The following is a 21,302-nucleotide window of genomic DNA, read 5'->3' as shown; positions in this document are numbered from 1 at the left end:
CATGTCCGTCACAAGATGATTCATCTTAGTCATTTCGAAGATGCTCCGTTTTGACAGAGAAAGGGGGTCTTTATACCACTGCAGGGTAGAGGAACACTTTGCAGTGCTCCTCCCCCTTTTCCAACCGCCATTTTGTATTGTGCATAAAAAAGGAAGGGGGGGGGGTGGGGGGGACTATGATCTGGTGAGTGACAGACTGTCATAGTTGCTGTCATTACAAGAGGAACAGTCCGTGTGATGCCGACTATTTTTAAATCAGTAAATGAAAGCAAATAAGTTAAGAGCAAAAATAAATGCAGCAAGCATGGGGGACCTTCTAGATTGGCCCCTAAAGTAACCATGGTTGGCCCTGGTGGCGGAAGTCCCCCTGACACCCCCCCCCCCCCCCCCCCCCCCCCCCCACAACTCCTCTGCTACAGTCTTGAGAGAGAGAGAGAGAGAGAGAGAGGGAAGGGAGAGAGCAGAGCCTTTTAGTGGACAATGTGACTGCTTGGGTTCGTCGAAGGCACTGCTGGGAGTTTGCTCTCATCACAAATTCAAAAGCTTTCAAATGCTCCCTATATATACCGACTCCAAACAAGATGCTGCCGTTAAGTCCCAATGAAAAGAAAATGCCACATATACGGTGTGCTGAAGAAAAAAAAGAAGCATGACAACGTCGTCATAACTTACAGAACGGCACCCATATACAAACGCATTCAACCTTGTGATCGCAAATAAAACGTTCCCATGGTTACAAAACCCCGAAACTATGACACGAATTAAAGCGCTTAAAAATGAACTCTAGGCACTGGACATGTGTGTGCAGCAACAGCATCTGAATGAGGCAGCTGGATGTGTGTGCAGAGACGCAACTTTAATATTTTACACCCAAAAAAAGGCTGTGTAGTGTATTTACAGAAGGATCCAAAAACACCCCAAACTCCTCCAGTCATCATATATTAATGTCTCTCTCTCTCTCTCTCTCTCTCTCTCAAATCACTCAAAATTCCCCATGGCGATACAAAAGTGCAGTTGGAAGAGTTCATAGCAATGAGGACAGAGAGAGAGAGAGAGAGATAGAGTGAGAGAGACAACAGATCAAGAATCCTGTCCCAAGTTTTGTCTCTCCGTTTTGAACTCTAAAGACAAAGCGAAGTCTGAAACATCTGAAAAGCAATTATTTCCTTTCTCTAATTTCCGTTTGGTTTTTTTCTTCACTTCTTCTTCCTCCTCCTCCTCCTCCTCCTCCTCTCTGTCGTTCTTCTTCTTCTTCTTCCGACACACAGACCGCGATGTGACCGCGTTCATTTTATTTATCCCAGCTGGTCCTCATACTGCTTCCTGAAGCAGTCACCAGCCGGGAAGAAGTCCCAGCATCGCTCCGAGTACATCTTCCACACGTACGACTCCTGGAAGCGGCAGAGATTTTCATTTTCATTTTAACAACTCATTTATTCATAAGAAGTAGTGTCTGCTTTACATTAGTTCTTTCAAACAATCAATCACAAACTACAATACAATGTCACACAAAATGTATCAATAATTTAGAGCAAAAACATCAACAAAAGTGACTCCCGTATTTTTGACCATATCTAGACACAACACAAGGCTAAAGTCATTTATCAGTTAGGTATCTTGGTTAGCTTGAATCTCCCTACATACAATAGCCTACGATCTTAAAATATCAGTTGTAGATCTGCTATTTTCAAATATCCAATGCATATAGGTTTAACCCATTTTGACCTGAGATCAGATTATAAAAATGTCTTCTACATCCTGACAGTTTTCTGAAAAAGCTATGTTTCTGTCAGTCGTTCTTTGACTTTTCAAAAATAGCAGACCTACAGTACAAGCTCGTAGCGCGCCACTCGGTGGCGTGCTATGAGCTTGTAGATCTGCTATTTTTCAATAGCTAAAGCATAACGTAATGCTAACACCAAAAGGGGTTAAGGAAGATTTCGTCCGTTGAACTGACCTGTCCCGTATGCTCCGTTTCATCCTTGTTGATGAGATACATCAAGAAGAACCTGCAGGGAAAGAGAAGGAGAACGACTTAAAACTGCACCTCGCTCGCACGCATGCACGACGCACGCACGCACACACGCACGCACAGTAAAGCCACATCTCGGAATGTGGCTTTACAATAAACAGTAATGCCATATTCTGACATTTCATGCTGCTATAGTGCCAACTGTAGACAACTCACATGTAGTTGGCTAAATTATGCTCTTCTAAGGTGTGCATCTCGAAGCCGTGCGGAGTCGTGTCAAAGTAGTCGCTGCCGATCCCACAGATGAAGCATTTTGTCTGTACAGAGGACACAGACGGACCAGTGTTGTAAATTCAGGGATAACATTGAAGCTGGCAAAGAAATGTGTTACAGTTGAATTTGAAGACAAATTTGAACAAAACAAGATGATGATTTGTGTAAAAATTGTGTAAAACAGTGGTTCTTAAAGTTGGGGTCCGCGACCCCCAGGTGTCCTTGAGGGAGTTCCAGGGGGTCTCCAGCTAAATGATAGTTTGGAACCAAATGGACCCTTATGGGTCTGTAACTCCGAGAGTGTACACATGGACCCAAATGGGTCCATTTGGTTCCATTTGTACACTCTCAGAGTTAAATTAACATTGATTTTACAATATAAATTGGAGGTCCCAGAGATAGAAATGCCAATAAATGGGGGTCCGTAGACTAATATGCATGTCAAAATGGGGGTCCCTGAAATTAAACGGGTTGAGAATCACTGCTGGAGCCGTAAAAAGATATATGGGGGGGTCCGCTGGCATATCTCTTCAAATGGAGGGTCCGCGGGGATAATTAGTGTCAATTTGGGGGTCCTTGACATGAAAAGGTTTGTGTAAAAAGTGGTCTTACCTCCATGTCCTCTCTGACCTGCTCCTGTTGATCTCTCAGCTCACCAAAGGCATCAATGATCAGACCTGAGAGACAGACAAGAGTATCACATGATGTTGTATAACGCAGTGTTGTTTTTGGCAGCAACATTTTGATTTCAGTTTCAGTCATAGTCTCTTGGAATAGTTTTCATTTAGTTTTAGTCACATTTTAGTGACTCACCTGGAATGTTGTACTGTTAAGTCTAGTTTCAGTCGACTAAATATCATACGATTTTTAGTCGACTAAATCTACAGTTGATTTAGTCGACCAAAATGTATTTTGGCGGGCCTTGATGCCGTCGAAATGACAGATTCCGTGAGCTCTACAAGCTCATAGCGTGAGCTTGTAGATCTGCTATTTTCAGCATGCAACCAAGTGTAAAATTATACTGGTAGTAGTACTGGACTTATACTGGATCTCGTGTCCACTAGTCCCTCCCTAACATTTTAGTCTAGTTTTTATTTGTTGACGAAATTGTCCGTACATTTATTCTTAGTTTTAGTCGTCATAGCTTCGTTTCCATTTAGTTTTCGTCTGTGGAAAAAGGTAGTCGACGGAAACATTTTCCGCCTTATATAGTTTCAAGTCGACGAGAACAACACCGGCGCGCTGCGTATTTAAAGAACCACCATTCTTCTGTGCGTTAGAATCTGATCTCAGGTCAGAATGGGATATATACATACCCTGGATGATGGCCAGCAGGATGACGATGACGAAGAAGAAGAAGGTGATGTCAAAGACCACGCGGTAGAGCTCGTACTCGTCTCCCGCCGGGTCCTCGATCTCGTCTCCTATGCCGCCGCCGGCTCGCACGCCCACGTACATGTGGAACAGGTAACACTGCACATGGAGGAAGGAGAGAGAGAGAGAGAGAGAGAGAGGACGGGGCCGGGTGGAGGAGGTCACTATATGGGGAGCATCGTTCACTGTGTTGTTTTATAATGTCATTTATATTGTATGCCGTTATAATGTTTGAAAGGCTTTATTTTTGAAAGATTTAAGGACCCCTATATCAAAAGGCCTCCTTGATTAGAAGAGGTCACTGTGACATTTGGCCTAGTTGAGGCAGGTGTGTGTGAGTTTAGATGATTGCACTCACTGGATAGTAATCAGCTGTGTTGGCTTGCAAACACATTCACATCACACTCTAATGACACGATACAATGATGTGTATTGAGAGGTCTTTAAAAGGACAACTTTAGTTTTTTTCAACTAAGGTTCATGTTTTTTTTTCATTTGCTGCTTTCTTTTTTTTAGCCATTTTTGACAGGGGGGGGGGGGCGGGGGCATTCGAACATGGGGCTAAATATGTCTTTACAAAATATTAAGGCGATTTCTTTTTTTATTATATTTACTATAGTCCTACTAGACCGCACAAAATTACATAAGGCCACAAAAGATCACAGGATCTACTGAATGTGAAGGTAGCCTACTGGGGGGAAGCCACACTGTGTGTCACTTTGGCACATTCAGCAGATCCCGTGATCTTTTGTGGTCAAATATAATTTCTTGGGGTCTAGTAGGACTATAGTAAATAATACAAAAAAGAAATCGCTATAACATTTAGTAAAAAAATACATATTTAGCCCCATGTTCGAATGCCCCCCTGTCAAAAACAACTTATCTTTTACTTTCTCTAATAACAACCTAAAACATGAACCTTGGTTGAAAAAAACTGAAGTTGTCCTTTAACCACTTAACCACAAAAGCCACTTAAAAACAACAAAAAAACTGTGTTCACTCTGAACCCATTTCGGACGGGAACCCCCTTTTGGTGTTTTAAGCATTACCGGTATGTTATGTTTTTTTTGCTATTGAAAAATAGCAGATCTACAAGCTCATCGCGCGGCACAGAGTGCCATGCTACGAGCTTGTAGGTCTGCTATTTTTTTAGATTTTCTTTTTTTTTAGATTTTTTGAAAAACTTGAAATGAAACATTCCGCATAATGACTACTTTCTACTTTTGGTACTTTAAGTACAATGTGAGTACTTTCCCTGCACACTGTTTACATGTTGAATTCAACGCTGCCGTGCATCACTCACAGTCATCATGTCGTCACACTTCATGTCGGGCTCGTCCTCGTCCTCGCTCATGTTGTAGAACTTGCGGAAGAAGTTGAAGGCCACCACAGTGTAGAGATAGACCACCACCGCCAGCAGGCCCACTGTCATCATCAACTGGAATCATCACAAAACCACGTTAAAAACGTTGAATCCAATTATGCACTGATTGCCAGAGATGGGCAGTATTTGAAATACATGTATTTGAAATACGTATTTGAAATACTTTTTTGTATTTTGTAATTTGTATTTCGATGGGGATGGAAGATGTATTTTGTATTTTGTATTTAGATACATTTTTTGACCCAGTATTTGTATTTTGTATCAAAATACATTTTCAATGTATTTTGCCCATCTCTGCTGATTGCCATGGACGATAAGACGATTTTTTTAAATTTATATATATATTATTTTTTTAATCCATATTTAGAAAATTCCTCTAATCTGGTGTACAGGTGATGACATGCACATTGCATGCATAATATAATTACATTTTCTTTCATTTTTTATAATGGGCTAATTGGCAACCAAAGCCAAAACTGGTGACCACCAGGTGGCGCTGAAAGAGTTTAAAGTTGCACAAAAACACAATTTACAATTTAGGCATTTAGAAGACGCTCTTAATCCAGAGCGATTTACATGAACCCATTTTGGTGTGGGAACCCCTTTTGGTGTTTTAAGCATTATGTTATGCTTTAGCTATAGAAAAATAGCAGATCTGCAAGCTCATAGCGCGGCACCGAGTGCCGCGCTATGAACCTTATAGGTCTGCTATTTTTTTTTAATCGTGAAAATTTGCCTCAAATCTTTGAATAATATACGGTGTATATATTCTTTCAGAGTTTCAGTTTTTAACTCAAATGTTTGCTTCTGGGGCGGTGCCTGGAACAACATACTTTCAGATGGGGGTCGGTGGCCAATTACATATAATTTTTGGGGTCCTTTTTTAAATGTCGACGTCAGAACAAAAGCATGGCAATACATCACATACATAAAAAGTAGTTAAGAACGTAAGCTAAGAACGCAACAGTGGAGTATCTATATCATGAAACTATACATACTATACTATAATATACATATACTATAAAGTGCTATGACTACATAAAATGCAATTCTAGTGCTGTCTACATAACATGCTATAAGTCTGTATAAAATGCTATCTAAGTGCTTATCTTAAGGGGCCACCACAGGATGTGGCTGATAAAGTAGAAGCAGTTAAACTTAAGTTAAAGTAACACACCTGTTTGCCGTTGTGTGTGACGGAGGACAGGATGGTGCGGAGGGTTTTCACGCCCATGGCGATATCCAGGAGATGTGTGGCGTAGAAGAAGTTGTTGTAATGTCCCAGAATGGACATCAGCCAGTACCAGCACAAGTAGAGGAACGTCTAAGAACAGGCAGACGAGAGGTCACCGTCAAATAAAATCTGACATTTAACCAAATTACCCGTTTTCGATCTGAACGCCATAATAATGTGACCAGATTTGACTGGGAGACTGCCATTGCGCAAATTCAGCTTTTCAGTTAATACTAGAGCATGTCTGAAAATAGTGTCAGAGCTGAAATCGACATGTAAATATGAAATACATGCTTAAAGGACCACTTCACCACTTTTCAACCTATTATAATAGGTCCTCACTAATAATCATGATAAAATGGCACGATTTTTTCCTACTCAGTCTTTGTCTCATAGGAGGGCTGTGGGCAGTTTAGAAACCGTCTTCCAGTGACATCATCATTAGGCTTTTTTTTTTAAACAAGAACTTATGTTCATATACAAAAATGGACTAGAAAGCCTGCAGTTTCTATTAGCTTGGATTCCCCATCGATGATGTCACTGGAAGACGGTTTCTGAACTGCCCACAGCCCTCCTATGAGACACAGACCGAGTAGAAATAAATTGCGCCATTTTTTCATGATTATTAGTGATGACCTATTATATGAAGGTAGGTTGAAAAGTGGTGAAGTGGTCCTTTAAACATGTAGCTAGGTGTAATGTTAGAGACCACAGAAGTGAACCTTTCAAGCCTGTTTTGGTCAAGAATACCCGATCTGCAAGCTCGAAATACATTGCAATGCGACATATTGCGAGCATGTAGATTGGCTATTTTTGATAGCCTATATAGGATAATGTACCTATTCTGACCATAATAGGCAAACATTATGCAAAAAATATGCAATTAAATATTACTACCAAAGAAAGCCAGGTCAATTCCCACAATATACTCTGTACACCGCTGATTGTACTTACATGGTCAGTGAACACAACTCCGTTCTTCCAGATCTGATACTTGATGTCAATAGATGTAATCCTGCAGAGACAGAACCAGAGAGAATGTTCCTTTCAGCTCTGATCAGTGTTGCTTTCGTCCACCAAAACTATGACGGAAAATGTTCGTCGACTACCTTTTTTTCACTGACGAAAACTAAATGGAAACAAAATGGAAACTAAGCTATGACTAAGTCTAAAACTAACTAAATATATCGACAATTTCGTAAATAAATTAAAACTAGGCTAAAATGTTTTAAAAACGCTGCGACGCGTTGTGAGCTTGTAGATCGGCTATTTTCAGCAGGCGCAAAATCAGCCATTACCACGGCATCGAGGCCCACCAAAATACATTTTAGTCGTCTAAATCAGCCGTAGATTTAGTCGACTAAAACTAAACTAAAACATTCCGGGTGACTAGAAAGCCTGCAGTTTCTATTAGCTTGGATTCCCCATTGATGATGTCACTGGTGGACGGGTTTGTAAACTGCCCACAGCCCTCCTATGAGACACAGACTAGAGTAGAAAAGAATTGTGCCTTTTTATCACGATTATTTGTGAGGACCTATTATATGAAGATAGGTTGAAAAGTGGTGAAGTGGTCCTTTAACGGCAACGCCGACTATAGGGGGACGAGGGGGGGGAGAGAAAAAAAAACCTGGGAAATGCACCAATGACTTTTCTACGTTTAAGATTTATATGTATTCTATACTGGTCTGCGCTGCTTTTTCCAAATAAAATAAACAATACAAAAATAATAAAAAAATTAACTTGGATGCCAATGCTTACCAGCCCATCATGGAGGTGTCGGGCTCAGGTTTCTTGTCGTGGGTCATGGCGCTGACATCGAGAGAGGCCAGGTCCATGCCCAGAAGCTCTGCAATCCTCTCTCTGCCATAGATGTCTCCATATTTATCCAGCACCTGAGACACCGCGTTGCAGAAATATCTTAGAATAACGTATGCCGCACACGTCGAGATATTTAAACAAGAATCTAGAAAGAACCCGATCGGGATGTTTTGCTCCCGATCCGATTCCGAATCATTTGATTTTGAGTATCTGCCGATACCGATCCCCCCCCCCCCCCCCCCCCCCCCCGATCCGATATTTGGATCTTTTTATAGAACACTTATCCAATAGTAATAGTACAATATCCAAAATCACAGACAATATCCAGTCTAATATCATGACATGGATATAAAGCACACATGAAGACGTACCTTCCTCTTCACGAACTTGTCCCAGTAGTTGTTGGGGAATGTGCTGTGAGAAATGACAAAACCAAAAAATAATTATATTATTAACACCAAACATATCTGTAATAACATGATAATATGTCGTTCCACCGACCCCCATCTGACCCCCATCTGATAATATGTTGTTCCACCGACCCCCATCTGATAATATGTTGTTCCAGGGTAGAAGACCCCCATCTAATAATATGTTGTTCCACCGACCCCTATCTGATAATATGTTGTTCCAGGGTAGAAGACCCCCATCTAATAATATGTTGTTCCACCGACCCCTATCTGATAATATGTTGTTCCAGGGTAGAAGACCCCCATCTAATAATATGTTGTTCCACCGACCCCCATCTGATAATATGTTGTTCGAGGGTAGAAGACCCCCTATCTGATAATATGTTGTTCGAGGGTAGAAGACCCCCATCTGATAATATGTTGTTCCAGGGTAGAAGACCCCCATCTGATAATATGTTGTTCCAGGGTAGAAGACCCCCATCTGATAATATGTTGTTCCAGGGTAGAAGACCCCCATCTGATAATATGTTGTTCCAGGGTAGAAGACCCCCATCTGATAATATGTTGTTCCACCGACCCCTATCTGATAATATGTTGTTCCAGGGTAGAAGACCCCCAATCTGATAATATGTTGTTCCAGGGTAGAAGACCCCCATCTGATAATATGTTGTTCCACCGACCCCTATCTGATAATATGTTGTTCCAGGGTAGAAGACCCCCCATCTGATAATATGTTGTTCCAGGGTAGAAGACCCCCATCTGATAATATGTTGTTCCACCGACCCCTATCTGATAATATGTTGTTCCAGGGTAGAAGACCCCCCATCTGATAATATGTTGTTCCAGGGTAGAAGACCCCCTATCTGATAATATGTTGTTCTAGGGTAGAAGACCCCCTATCTGATAATATGTTGTTCGAGGGTAGAAGACCCCCATCTGATAATATGTTGTTCCAGGGTAGAAGACCTCCATCTGATAATATGTTGTTCCACCGACCCCTATCTGATAATATGTTGTTCCAGGGTAGAAGACCCCCCATCTGATAATATGTTGTTCCAGGGTAGAAGACCCCCATCTGATAATATGTTGTTCCAGGGTAGAAGACCCCCATCTGATAATATGTTGTTCCAGGGTAGAAGACCCCCATCTGATAATATGTTGTTCCAGGGTAGAAGACCCCCATCTGATAATATGTTGTTCCAGGGTAGAAGACCCCCATCTGATAATATGTTGTTCCAGGGTAGAAGACCTCCATCTGATAATATGTTGTTCCACCGACCCCTATCTGATAATATGTTGTTCCAGGGTAGAAGACCCCCCATCTGATAATATGTTGTTCCAGGGTAGAAGACCCCCATCTGATAATATGTTGTTCCAGGGTAGAAGACCCCTATCTGATAATATGTTGTTACAGGGTAGAAGACCCCCATCTGATAATATGTTGTTCGAGGGTAGAAGACCCCCATCTGATAATATGTTGTTACAGGGTAGAAGACCCCCATCTGATAATATGTTGTTCGAGGGTAGAAGACCCCCATCTGATAATATGTTGTTACAGGGTGGAAGACGACCCCCATCTGATAATATGTTGTTACAGGGTAGAAGACGACCCCCATCTGATAATATGTTGTTCCAGGGTAGAAGCCAGAAGCAAAGATTTAAGTTAAAACGTTCGCTCTGAAAGAATATATATTCTAATATTTGCGCCACATTTTCACGATTTTTCGAAAATAACAGACCTAGATCTGCTATTTTGTTGCTATGTTAATCCGTTAAGACCAGGGGGGCAGTATATATATTCAAAGATATTGACAAATAGCAGAACTACAGTACAGTACACGATTTGCTACATTTGCTGTTTTTGAATTTGAATAACACGTTTGGTTTCCACCCGACAAGGGCGATGTGGTAATAATACGTATATAATACATATTTGTAATTATGATCGTAAATGTCGCAAACGGTGTACGGTGTACACGACGTACGTACGGTGTACGGAGTGTGTCGTGACGGTGACTTACGGCGTGTTGAGCACCAGTCTGTCCCATTGTCCCTTGATGTCGTCATCCTCGGGCTGCTCTGTGACGTAGAGGCCGTCAAACTCCAGCTTCCTGCACAGCTCCTTCTCTCTCTTGAAGATGACCAGCGGCACCTATAGCAGCGTGACATCAAACAGGCTGTTAAGACACATCCACTGCCAGGTTTTACTAGATTTAGTACTAGATTTAGGTTTTACTAGATCTGCGTACGCGCGTGCATGCGTGTGTGAGTACGTGTGTGTATGGTTGAAATGCACGTAACCCGACTTCACATTCGACACACGCGTTCCACACCCCCGCAGGGAGTGCAGTTCCCGGTATCGAGTCGGTCGGACCCACGGTTCTCCAGAACCACCACAAAAGGCTCTGGTCAGGCTCTGCCAGTGGGCCTAATGAGGCCAACTCCTTTCACCTGTGCAATTTCCAGCCTCTGCCTCAGCCAATTGAGGCTCCACCAATCAGGCTCTGCCAGTGGGCCGAATTGATTGCCAAGTACACTTTTCAGTCTGCAGTCTTCACACACACAGGCACATACACAGATCTCCATGTGGGACACCGGCTGACAGTTAAAACGGGTGCTATGGCAACGTATATCATTAGGTTCCCAAGTTGCATCGTTCCCAAGTAGGCCGGTGGCCGACTGCGACGGGCACGTACAGGTCTAGTTATTAGTATAATGACTCAAATATTAAATAATTTGCATATCAGCGCCCCCACCACCTCAGGACATTGTGGTACTGCAGCTGAGAGGCCAGAAAGAAATGACATGAACTGGTTATATCAGAGTGCAGGTGATTTAGGCACAAACCATTCAAAATAAGTCTGGTGGACATAAACAATATATTAAATATATAAAAAGAAAAAATGCATGTTATAGTTTCTTTAACCACTTAAACCCTAGACTTCTGATCCAGGCCTTTTTCACAGAATGTTCTTCCACCTATTCTCTCTGAATGTTCGTCTAATGCGGTGTAACTAAATTGCGTATTGGTTGGGATGAGCACCTTGAGGCAGTTGTAGCCAATGATGCAGAGGAAGGAGATGACGGTGTGGAAGATGGACAGGAAGGACAGGCACGGCTGCATGTAGCCCGTGCTCTCCTCCAGGTAGAAGAAGAACACTCCCTCGTCGTCCTCTTCCTCCTCACTCCCGCTGCCCATTTCGTCCATTCCCGAGCCATCGTCCTCGGCGCCGGAACCCTCGAACAAGCCAGAGCCTTCGAAAATGCCAGACCCCTCGAAGTCGTCCTCGCCTTGGGGACTGTCGGACACCTGGAAGGGGAGAAGACAACGCAGAGTGACCGACTGAGCCAGTAAACAGTGGCTTCAAGGCTTTGCATCGTTTTGAATGGTTTGTATTAGTTCCCTGCAGAGTGTACAGTGTGTGTTTGTTGACCTTGTAGAAGAGCAGGATGAAGTTGAGAGCGAAGGCGACAAACAGAGCCAGGAAGCGCAGGTTGTAGAAGTTCCGAGACAGGTAGTTCTGGGAGGAGGAGGAGACACAGTGGAAACATTCTTTAGCCATTTTCAACAGAACAATACAAAGAAAAATGCTGCCAACTTAACCCATTTATGGGACTGAGACCAGATACTAAAAAATGCGCGACTTTTCAAACATAGCATGATATTTTGATATCACTATATCACATTGGCCCGTTTGACTGTCAAAGGCCTCCAGGAAGAAACCCTAAATACAAAGGGAAGACAACATCGCACATAACAACCACACCAAGGGGTCTAATGAAGTACTGTCACCTCATAAATACATGAAAACAAATTAATTCATAATTTCATTCGTTTATTTGTTTGTTTAAGTTGACATTTTTAACTAAAATCTTTGCTTCTAGAGGTCTGGAGCTCAACATCTTTTTTAGATGGGGGTGGGGTGAATACAGTTCTTGACATGAAAAGGTTGAGAACCACACACACACACACACACACACACACACACACACACACACACACACACACACACACACACACACACACACACACACACACACACACACACACACACACACACACACACACACACACACACACTCTCTCTCTCTCTCTCTCTCTGGTAACGCAATGAGCTTGACCTTCCAGCTCATTCCACTAGCTCAAAAGCCTTACCATGAACTTGACCCTCTGGACCTCCAGCTCGTTCCACAGCTCAAAGCCTTCCTCTGCGCCTTTCTTCTCCTTCTTGGCTTTGGTGGTGAACAGCTCCTCTTCGTCCTCAGCCTCCTCCTCCACCTTGGCCTTGGCCTCGGGCTCGGGCTCCGCCTCAGCCTTCTTCTTCTCGCCGTTCTCCGTGCTGGAGAAGAAGTGGCGGTCGGTGACATAGCATTGTTTATCTCCGGCCATCAGTTTCAAGTGCCATAAACGTTAAGACGAGTTGAATCCAATTATGCACCGATTGCCATGGAGTTTTTTCTTTATCTATATTTAGAAAATTCCTCTAACCTGGTGTACAGGTGATGACATGCACATTACATGCATAATAGAATTAAAATTTCTTTCTTTTTTTTTTATAATGGGCTAATTGGCAACCAAAACCTAAATTGGTGACCACCAGGTGGCGCTGAAAGAGTTCCACTCTACAAATGGCTTCTAACTTCTGAAATCAGTAGACAGTAGACAGACACTTGCCTTGTGTCTGACACCTGACTTGTGTCTGAACACAGCTTTGATGGATGTGTTCTGCCCCTCCGCCCTCCCCCCCGTCAAACACACAAGACAAACGCAAGACAGGTGTCTTGAATGTGTGAATGCAGCCCAGTAAGGGCATATGTCGACCCCCACCCGCTCACCTCCGCCCCACCCCCTCCTGATGCTGCGGCCATCTTGGAAACTAAACACAATATAAACAATGGGAGAAGGGTGGGGCCGAGAAAGGCCCTTATTGTAGCTTGGACAATTACCTCTAACTGCAGGGAAACTTGTACTGTAGTTAAAACATTTGTTTTTAACCCATTATGGGCGGGAACCCCTTTTGGTGTTTTTCCCCCCCTCAGGCCGGGAACCCATTTTTGGGTTCTGTACAGTATGTACAGCATTCAAAAATGTAAAATATTTGAAGTTTTTCATAAAACACAAGTCAGGATTTAGAGGCGTTTTTAGAATCGGTCTCAGGCCTAAACCCATTTTGGGTGGGAACCCCTTTTTGTGTTTTAAACATTATGTTATAATTTAGCTATTGAAAAATAGCAGATCTACAAGCTCATAGCGCGCCACTCGGTGGCGCGCTATGAGCTTGTAGATCTGCGATTTTTGAAAAATCGTGAAAATGTTCATGCTCCATATAACCCAATAACCCATTTGAATGTATTGTAGCCTATATTTCAGTCACTGTGTACATAATATATTCTATATGTCTATGTTATATACTGTATTTCTTTATCAACAGTGTGATCAGCTGCTGCATTTTACACCGGTACAACCGGGAGTTATGTGGGAGAAAATATAAAAAACAAAGAGCCGTATTTTTTCTGTAAAACGTGCATACAATGTCATGCTTAGTCATTGAATGAAAGTTAAAAAAAAATATTATTCAACATGATAGCTCAATATTATTGTAGCTCTGATCCATAACCCATTTTGGGGCGGGAACCCCTTTTGGTGTTGCTTTAGCTATTGAAAAATAGCAGATCTACAAGCTCGTAGCACGCCACCGAGTGGCGCACTACGAGCTTGTAGGTCTGCTATTTTTTATTTATTTTTTATCTAAGAACGACTGACATAGAAACATAGCTTTTTCAGAAAACTGTCAGGATGTAGAAGACATTTTTTTTTAATCTGATCTCAGGTCAGAATGGGTTAACTTACTCTGCCTTCTCGGCCTCCTGAGAGGGCTCCTCCGCCGCCTGGGTCACTGCTGCCTCTCCCTCCTTCACCTCCCCCTCCTGTCCTTCTGTCGTCGCAGCCAACTAGAAAGCACACGTCATTGTTATTGTCATCGTCAATCCAATACGAGAGTTTGACAGAGCACTAGACGCTCTGCGTTGCTTTAACATTAAGCAAACCAGTCGACTAGTTTACTAGTCGACTAGTAAATCCACTAGTCGACCTTGTTGGTACTAGTTGACCAGTTGATAAGAAAAAGGAGGAAAAAAAGTGTATTTTTTATAGTTATAGTCACCAATGTACACAGTTTTTAAATGTACAAATATTTATTTAAAAAAAAAGAAAAAAAAAGAAAAGAGGTTAAACAACTAGTCGACTAGTAAACTAGGCAACTAGTCAACTAGTAAAAAATGACTAGAAGTGAATGCCCTACTACATAATACAGTACATACCATGATGCTGCTCACTACAACCAGTGTTGTTTTTGGCAGCACATTTCAATTTTAGTTTTAGTCATGGTCCCTAGAATAGTTTTCTGGTTTAAGGACTTCAGTGTTTTGTACCTGTACAGATAAGTACAGAGCAAAGAATGTTTGCTTTCGACCATCTTTGTTGAAGAACAGTCTGGGGAAACAATTATGTTTGGGTTTCTTTTATGGCAGTGTTAAATACATTCATCACACTGTATATTTCTATCAGAAATGCATTCATCAGCTGGTAATTCTGTCAGAAAGACAGGTGCCACTCAAAGTGAGGGAAGCCTCGCCCCTAGTATGTACATTGTACAGTATGTCAGAAGCAGTTGAGGGCTGATTTCACCCCGCTGCCAGTCGCTGTCCCTGGTGCTGAAGCCTCTCAGCCACCTTACCTAACGCCAGTCGCTGTCCCTGGTGCTGAAGCCTCTCAGCCACCTTACCTAACTGCCAGTCGCTGTCCCTGGTGCTGAAGCCTCTCAGCCACCTTACCTAACTGCCAGTCGCTGTCCCTGGTGCTGAAGCCTCTCAGCCACCTTACCTAACTGCCAGTCGCTGTCCCTGGTGCTGAAGCCTCTCAGCCACCTTACCTAACTGCAGTCGCTGTCCCTGGTGCTGAAGCCTCTCAGCCACCTTACCTAACTGCAGTCGCTGTCCCTGGTGCTGAAATGTCACCTTACCTAGCTGGAATAGTATAGCATGTCCCCTCGTGTCTACCGACGTTTGTCATGGTTGCTAATCAAACACCATGACCGCCATGACATGGTCGAGTCCCACGAAGGCAATGTTGACGTTCACGGTCAAATCTTCATCGTCCCGTGAAGGAAGTTAGACGTGAAAGTAAAAGCAAGCACAGTGACGTCTCAGGAGGTACAATATTAACTAACTATTAAATTAACTAACTAACCAGTCAAAACAAAGCTTAGATCTAATTTGATCTTGTCAGTCAATTTTGAGGATCTGATCAACTCATCCAAGAAGGCCAGAAAGAATCTTGGGAGTTGCATTGTGTATCGCCCTGCAATCAACTAAACGTTGCATTGGGGGGGGGGGGGGGGGGACTGTGGCAGTAGCCTCACAATCTGTTTAAAGACGTTTACACCGTGGACAAAGCCAACTCTTGTCGTGACAAATAATGACAATAAACACAATGTTTTGGGCCGAACAAATAATTAGAAAGAAGAAAAAAAAAGGCAATTTTTTTTTGTTATTTTTGTGTAATTATTTGTTGGGTCCAAAATATTGTGTTTGTTGTCATGATTTGTCACGACTCGAGTTGGCTTCGTTCGACGCTTAAGAGGTCTTTAAGTAAAAACGTTTTGAAATGTCTATGGGAGAAATGCATTGGAAACTATTTCCTGGGCCTGGCGTCGTCTACTTCCTCTACCCCAGGTTGGCAGAGGAAGTATAGCAACCAGGATTAAATTAGATAATTGACACTGGGTGAAAGAATTGTGGAATAAGAGAAAATAAAATAAAAGTTGCAAGTTGAAAATAACCTTTTGGAAACATTAATGACACAGCCAATCAAAAGGCTGATATCACATCAGGTGACTTTCAGTTGGGTACAAATGTACTGCTAAATGCACTGCTATGAGCTGATAGGAGCGTTTGAAGGTTGTGCAACTTGCAAATCGACAACATTATCATGATGCTAGCCACACACACACACACACACACACACACGACCACTAAAAAGAAAAAAACACGTGTCTTACCAGTTTTCTCTTGAGCAGGGGAGTGCCCTCTGGCGTCGGGGGCTCTTCTGCCGTCGTCTCGCCAAAGTCCCCGAGACCCCCGGGCGTGTCGAAGCCGGGCTGCCGGCCTCCCTCCCCTTCCTCCCCGTCCTCCTCCTGCTCCTCTCCCCCGTCCCCTTCGTCCCCGTCCCCTGCTCCGTCCGTGTCCTGCACCTGCCTGGCCCCCGGCTCGGGCGGCAGGTCCCCGTGGACCTCATCCTGCGTGGGGTCCGGCATGCTGGCGAGGAGCTCGGTCACCGTCATCTGCTTGGCGCCTTCCACCAGGCCTCCGCCGAACAGGATCTTCCAGATGAGCAGGAAGAACCCTTTGCACACGGTGTAGACGAACATCAGGATGCCCATCAGGACCGTGTAGAAGAAGGTGACCAGCCCGACGATCATCTCCTTGATGGTCATCTTCCGCAGCTTGCGGTAGCGCCGCCGCAGGTTGCGGAACGTGAACATGTTCAGGAACTCGCCCACGCTCTTCAGGAAGTCCGCGAAGGCCGAGCTGGACTCGGCCGCCTCCTTCCCCTCCCCGTTGTCGTCGCCCTCTCCTCCGCCTTCCACCGCCGCGCCCCCCTCCTCCTCCTCGTCGTCCTCCACCTCCTCCTCGCCCTCGGGCTCGGAGATGGACGCGGCGATGTTCATCTCAAAGATGGTGTCCTCGCAGAAGTTGACGAACATCTCCATCTTCTCGCTCTCCGCGCCCTCGTTGACCACGTCGAAGATGAACTGCCGCTTGGACTCGCGCACCTGGGGCATCTCCCACTGGTTGCGGTTGGCCTCGCTGATCTCAAAGTAGATGCGCTCGATCTTCCGGCTGGCGCCCATGATCTCGATGCGCCCCAGGAAGGGGCGGAAGTAGTTGAGCACGTTGTCGGCCTGCTCGATGAAGTTCTTGAGGCGGGCGTCGTGCGGGACGTGCTCCGACAGGTTGGTGAGCAGCACGGCGATGTTGAAGCCGATGTCCTTCGCCGGCTCCTGGAAGCGGTCGGCGAACTCCTCGAAGTTGATCATCTCGTTCTCGTCCGCCTCGGAGCAGGAGAGCAGGAACTGGATCTCTCCGGGAGAGTACTGCTTCTGGCTGTCCATGGCCTTGGAGAAGTCCTTCTTGGAGATGAGCCCGCGGGGGTCGGTCACGTAGTCGCGGAAGGCGTCCGACGCGCAAATGTCCTTGAGCTTGAGGAACATGTCGAAGAACTTGAGGATCATCTCCACGTTGCTGGAGGACTCCACCAGCATGTCCACCATCTGCCTGGCGATGGTGCCGTTGACAATGTTGCCTGAGAACAGAGAGAAGAACATTTATAGGAAATAACACCATACACAATATTCCTGTGAATTCAATATCATGCACATACGCATGTACAGTAATGCGTCATAACTTTTACGTATTTCTTCTTCAAACTGAGCAAATTCGAACCAATAGGATTCCCCCTAATATTTGGTGTTTGTTGTCATGATTTGTCACGACTCGAGTTGGCTTCGTTCGACGCTTAAGAGGTCTTTAAGTAAAAACGTTTTGAAATGTCTATGGGAGAAATGCATTGGAAACTATTTCCTGGGCCTGGCGTCGTCTACTTCCTCTACCCCAGGTTGGCAGAGGAAGTATAGCAACCAGGATTAAATTAGATAATTCAATATCATGCACATACGCATGTACAGTAATGCGTCATAACTTTTACGTATTTCTTCTTCAAACTGAGCAAATTCGAACCAATAGGATTCCCCCTAATATTTGGTGTTTTCATTTATTAGTATTATATGTTTGGGAATTTTTCGTGATATTAGTTTGATGACTTAATATTTGTGTCCAAATCTGACTGAGGGACTGCCATTGGCAGCAATAACTTCAAATTGACATGCAAGAAAACAGCGAGTTGAGAAAACAGGCTTGGAAGGTTCACTTCTGTGGTCTCTAACATTACACCTAGCTACATGTTTAAGCATTTATTTCATATTTACATGTCAATTTCAGCTCTGACACTTATTTCAGACATGCTCTAGTATGTGAAGAGTCTGTATGTGCTATTACCTCATTAAAAAAAAAGAAAAACAAAAAAAAAGAAGGTTTCTCCTCTGGTGAAAAGCTGGAAAAGCTGGAAGCAGTCAAATCTGGTCACATTTGTGCACATCTAGTGCGTATTGTACGTACAGTACAGTCGCTATAATATGCAAAAGGTCAAACTTACCTTCAAGGAGTGACAGCAACATCACCACCATGTCTTTCTGCAGGTCCAGCAGTTCCTTGAGCAAACCCAGTTGGCTGGAGTCCTGGAAGAGACGGTCGAGACACCCATAAGGAAGATACACTTACAAGTAGAAACGACGATGCTTAATTCATACTCCATGTGTTATTAGCTTGGACATTTTGTTCCTGTGGGCAAGCAACACTGTGGTGTGTATAGGATTTAGCTTGCTCCCGTCTGGAAGGCTAATACTGCTGTACAACATGAAGCGTGTAAAACGTTCATACATTCTAAAGAGACAAAAACAGTAAGGTGTTACGTATTACCTCCGAGTGCGTTCTACTCCACCAAAGATCCTGGGGGTTTGCATTTTTGAGATAACAAAATGTTGGATGTTTATTTAAATGTTTTTAACATTGCACGGTAAAAAAAAATAATACCTTAAATATAGGCATGTAACGATATATCGTATATCGCGATATATCGATATTATATCCCGACAATATGTATCGATTTTCAAGGGGGGGCTAGTGTGTGATAAGAAATGTCAGCTGTAATCATAATTATTCCATCATATTCACATGATTTTGGATAGAAATGAGACAGTAGAGGCCTGGAGAGGGGAGCTGTATATGCGTCTGTGACTGTGCCCAGGTGATGGTCGTTATTGATGCTCATTAATACATCAAGGAAGGCAATTATCTTTGCAATGTAGTTAAATAAAAATTGTGAAAAAAGCTTTGGGGGAAAGATAAATCATAAAAAAAAGAAATTGGTCATTTGTCTGGAAAATCATTGTGTTGAAAATATCGTGAAAAATCGTATCGTATCGTGATACGTATCGTATCGTGAGTTTAGTGTATCGTTACATGCCTAAGTAAATACCACAGAAACGGAATGTGATGGACAGCCAGACAAAAGTGGAAATGCACAATAAGGCAGCTGGTATACTCAGTAAAAATGTGGAGCGAATATTTAACTCGGAGGCCTCGAGTTTACTGGCAGTCACGTTTGTCAAAGCGGCGCGATTGTTGGGTTCGGCTGGTTTGACCCAGCAGAGGAGAAGTTTAATGAAAAGGGACAACCCCCCACCACAAGAACAATGACGTCTGATGCATTTCAGTTTACCATTTTTTGGTTATGGGTCTGTGGAGCCCCCAATTGAAATGGGATGTAATATTCGTTTGCTGGTTTAGATATAGCTGTCATTAATCAACCATTTCAAGCGAACAATATTTGGACGTCTGGCTGCACCGAAGTGAGATTTCATAAAACGTGCACTGGTTAGGTTTAGGAGACGAGTGTGCCAGTGTACCACCCTCAAACTAGAGGCCTGCTTGTGTCCGAGTTAAATTAATACCCTGGATTTGAGGAGGGGGACACCATTATTAAAGAAGGGTGGCTCCCCCTGCCTTTGCTTGAACAAGTAGAGTAATCTAGAGTAATTAGAGTAATCGTAGCAACATTTATGTTAGCCGCACTTGTGCTGTATGTTAAACGCATCACTAAAGACCCCCCACATGGATTCAGAGCCGGTAGATCATCCTATAAGCTTTAGTTTAGAGGGTGGGGGTACATTAAGATGTATAGTATCAGGATAAGTGCCAGGGACGTAATCCCGTAACCCCGACGTCTTTGCAATGAGTGCCAAAGACGACAAGACGTAATTTAAATATATATATATATATATATATATATATATATATATTAGTTTTTTTTGTTTTTTTTACAATTTTTTGTTTTTTTACTTTTTTTTTTAAACGCCCTCTCTTTTTTTATAATGGGAGAATTGGCACTCAGAGCCTAAACTGGTGACCACCAGGTGGCACTGAAGGAGGTATAAATGTGGAGATGTTGACCAGAAGAGACAGAAAACCTTGGTTTCCGTCCAAAACTAGGATAGAAATATACATGAACAACATAGGATGCAAAACAAGAAAAACCACAAAGTAATGACTTTTTCATCAAAGCAATTATTACGGTATGATTGTGAATCCATCATTTCAAAAGGTCCAGAATGAAGTTGTTTTGTTTTGTTTATTTGTTTTGTTTATCTCTCTGTAAGATGTGTGACCTATTTGGTTTTACGGTGGCTTGTGTCCGTGAGTCGTTTTATTATATTCTCTGTATCCTCAGCAATCAGCGGTTGCCAGTCAATACAATGATTTCACTACTCTAACCATGAACAATTCATCACTCGACATGACCAGACATGTCTCTGTCTGACTGGTCTCTCGCTCCACTTTGACCATGACATGATGCGCGCACTTGGACTGTAAACCACTGGAGTTGTGGACAAATGAGTGTTAAGACAAATGAAAACATTGAAAAACAGCAGATCTACAAGTTCATAGCGCGCCACCGAGTGGCGCGCTATGAACTTGTAGGTCTGCTATTTTTGAAAAATTGTTAAAATGTGCCTCAAATCTTTCAGAAAATTGTCATGATTTGGAAAACATTTTTCTTTTTTTTCCCCGACGTCAGGCCTAATTGGGTTAAGCCTTCATCAGGGAAACGGGGAAAAAGCCTGAGGAAGGTTTAACCCGCCGAAACGTTGGATTCAT

At 43.2% G+C, this 21,302-nt stretch overlaps 1 protein-coding gene across 2 annotated transcripts in view; it reads right to left on the bottom strand.

The window, feature by feature from the left end:
* Positions 1–1,212: 1,212 nt before the first annotated feature.
* Positions 1,213–21,302, bottom strand: part of ryr1b (ryanodine receptor 1b (skeletal)) — a 142,662-nt gene continuing 122,572 nt past the window's right edge. For both annotated transcript variants that reach the window (XM_083773529.1, XM_083773530.1), the window contains exons 90-106: positions 18,742–18,823; positions 16,529–17,832; positions 14,320–14,420; positions 12,625–12,808; positions 11,903–11,989; positions 11,512–11,778; positions 10,490–10,620; positions 8,430–8,472; positions 7,999–8,132; positions 7,192–7,252; positions 6,181–6,327; positions 4,923–5,057; positions 3,562–3,718; positions 2,858–2,922; positions 2,189–2,289; positions 1,958–2,009; positions 1,213–1,391 (exon numbers count right to left, since the gene is read on the bottom strand). In XM_083773529.1, coding sequence (XP_083629655.1) covers positions 1,296–1,391; positions 1,958–2,009; positions 2,189–2,289; positions 2,858–2,922; positions 3,562–3,718; positions 4,923–5,057; positions 6,181–6,327; positions 7,192–7,252; positions 7,999–8,132; positions 8,430–8,472; positions 10,490–10,620; positions 11,512–11,778; positions 11,903–11,989; positions 12,625–12,808; positions 14,320–14,420; positions 16,529–17,832; positions 18,742–18,823 — 3,147 coding nt within the window. In that variant the 3' untranslated portion in view covers positions 1,213–1,295. The remainder of the gene's footprint in view (positions 1,392–1,957; positions 2,010–2,188; positions 2,290–2,857; positions 2,923–3,561; positions 3,719–4,922; positions 5,058–6,180; positions 6,328–7,191; positions 7,253–7,998; positions 8,133–8,429; positions 8,473–10,489; positions 10,621–11,511; positions 11,779–11,902; positions 11,990–12,624; positions 12,809–14,319; positions 14,421–16,528; positions 17,833–18,741; positions 18,824–21,302) is intronic.

Source organism: Protomyctophum parallelum, assembly GCF_964188405.1.
Source record: "Protomyctophum parallelum genome assembly, chromosome: 9".
In the NCBI taxonomy this organism is placed as follows: Eukaryota; Metazoa; Chordata; class Actinopteri; order Myctophiformes; family Myctophidae; genus Protomyctophum; species Protomyctophum parallelum.
This window is presented reverse-complemented; position numbering and strand designations above follow the sequence as displayed.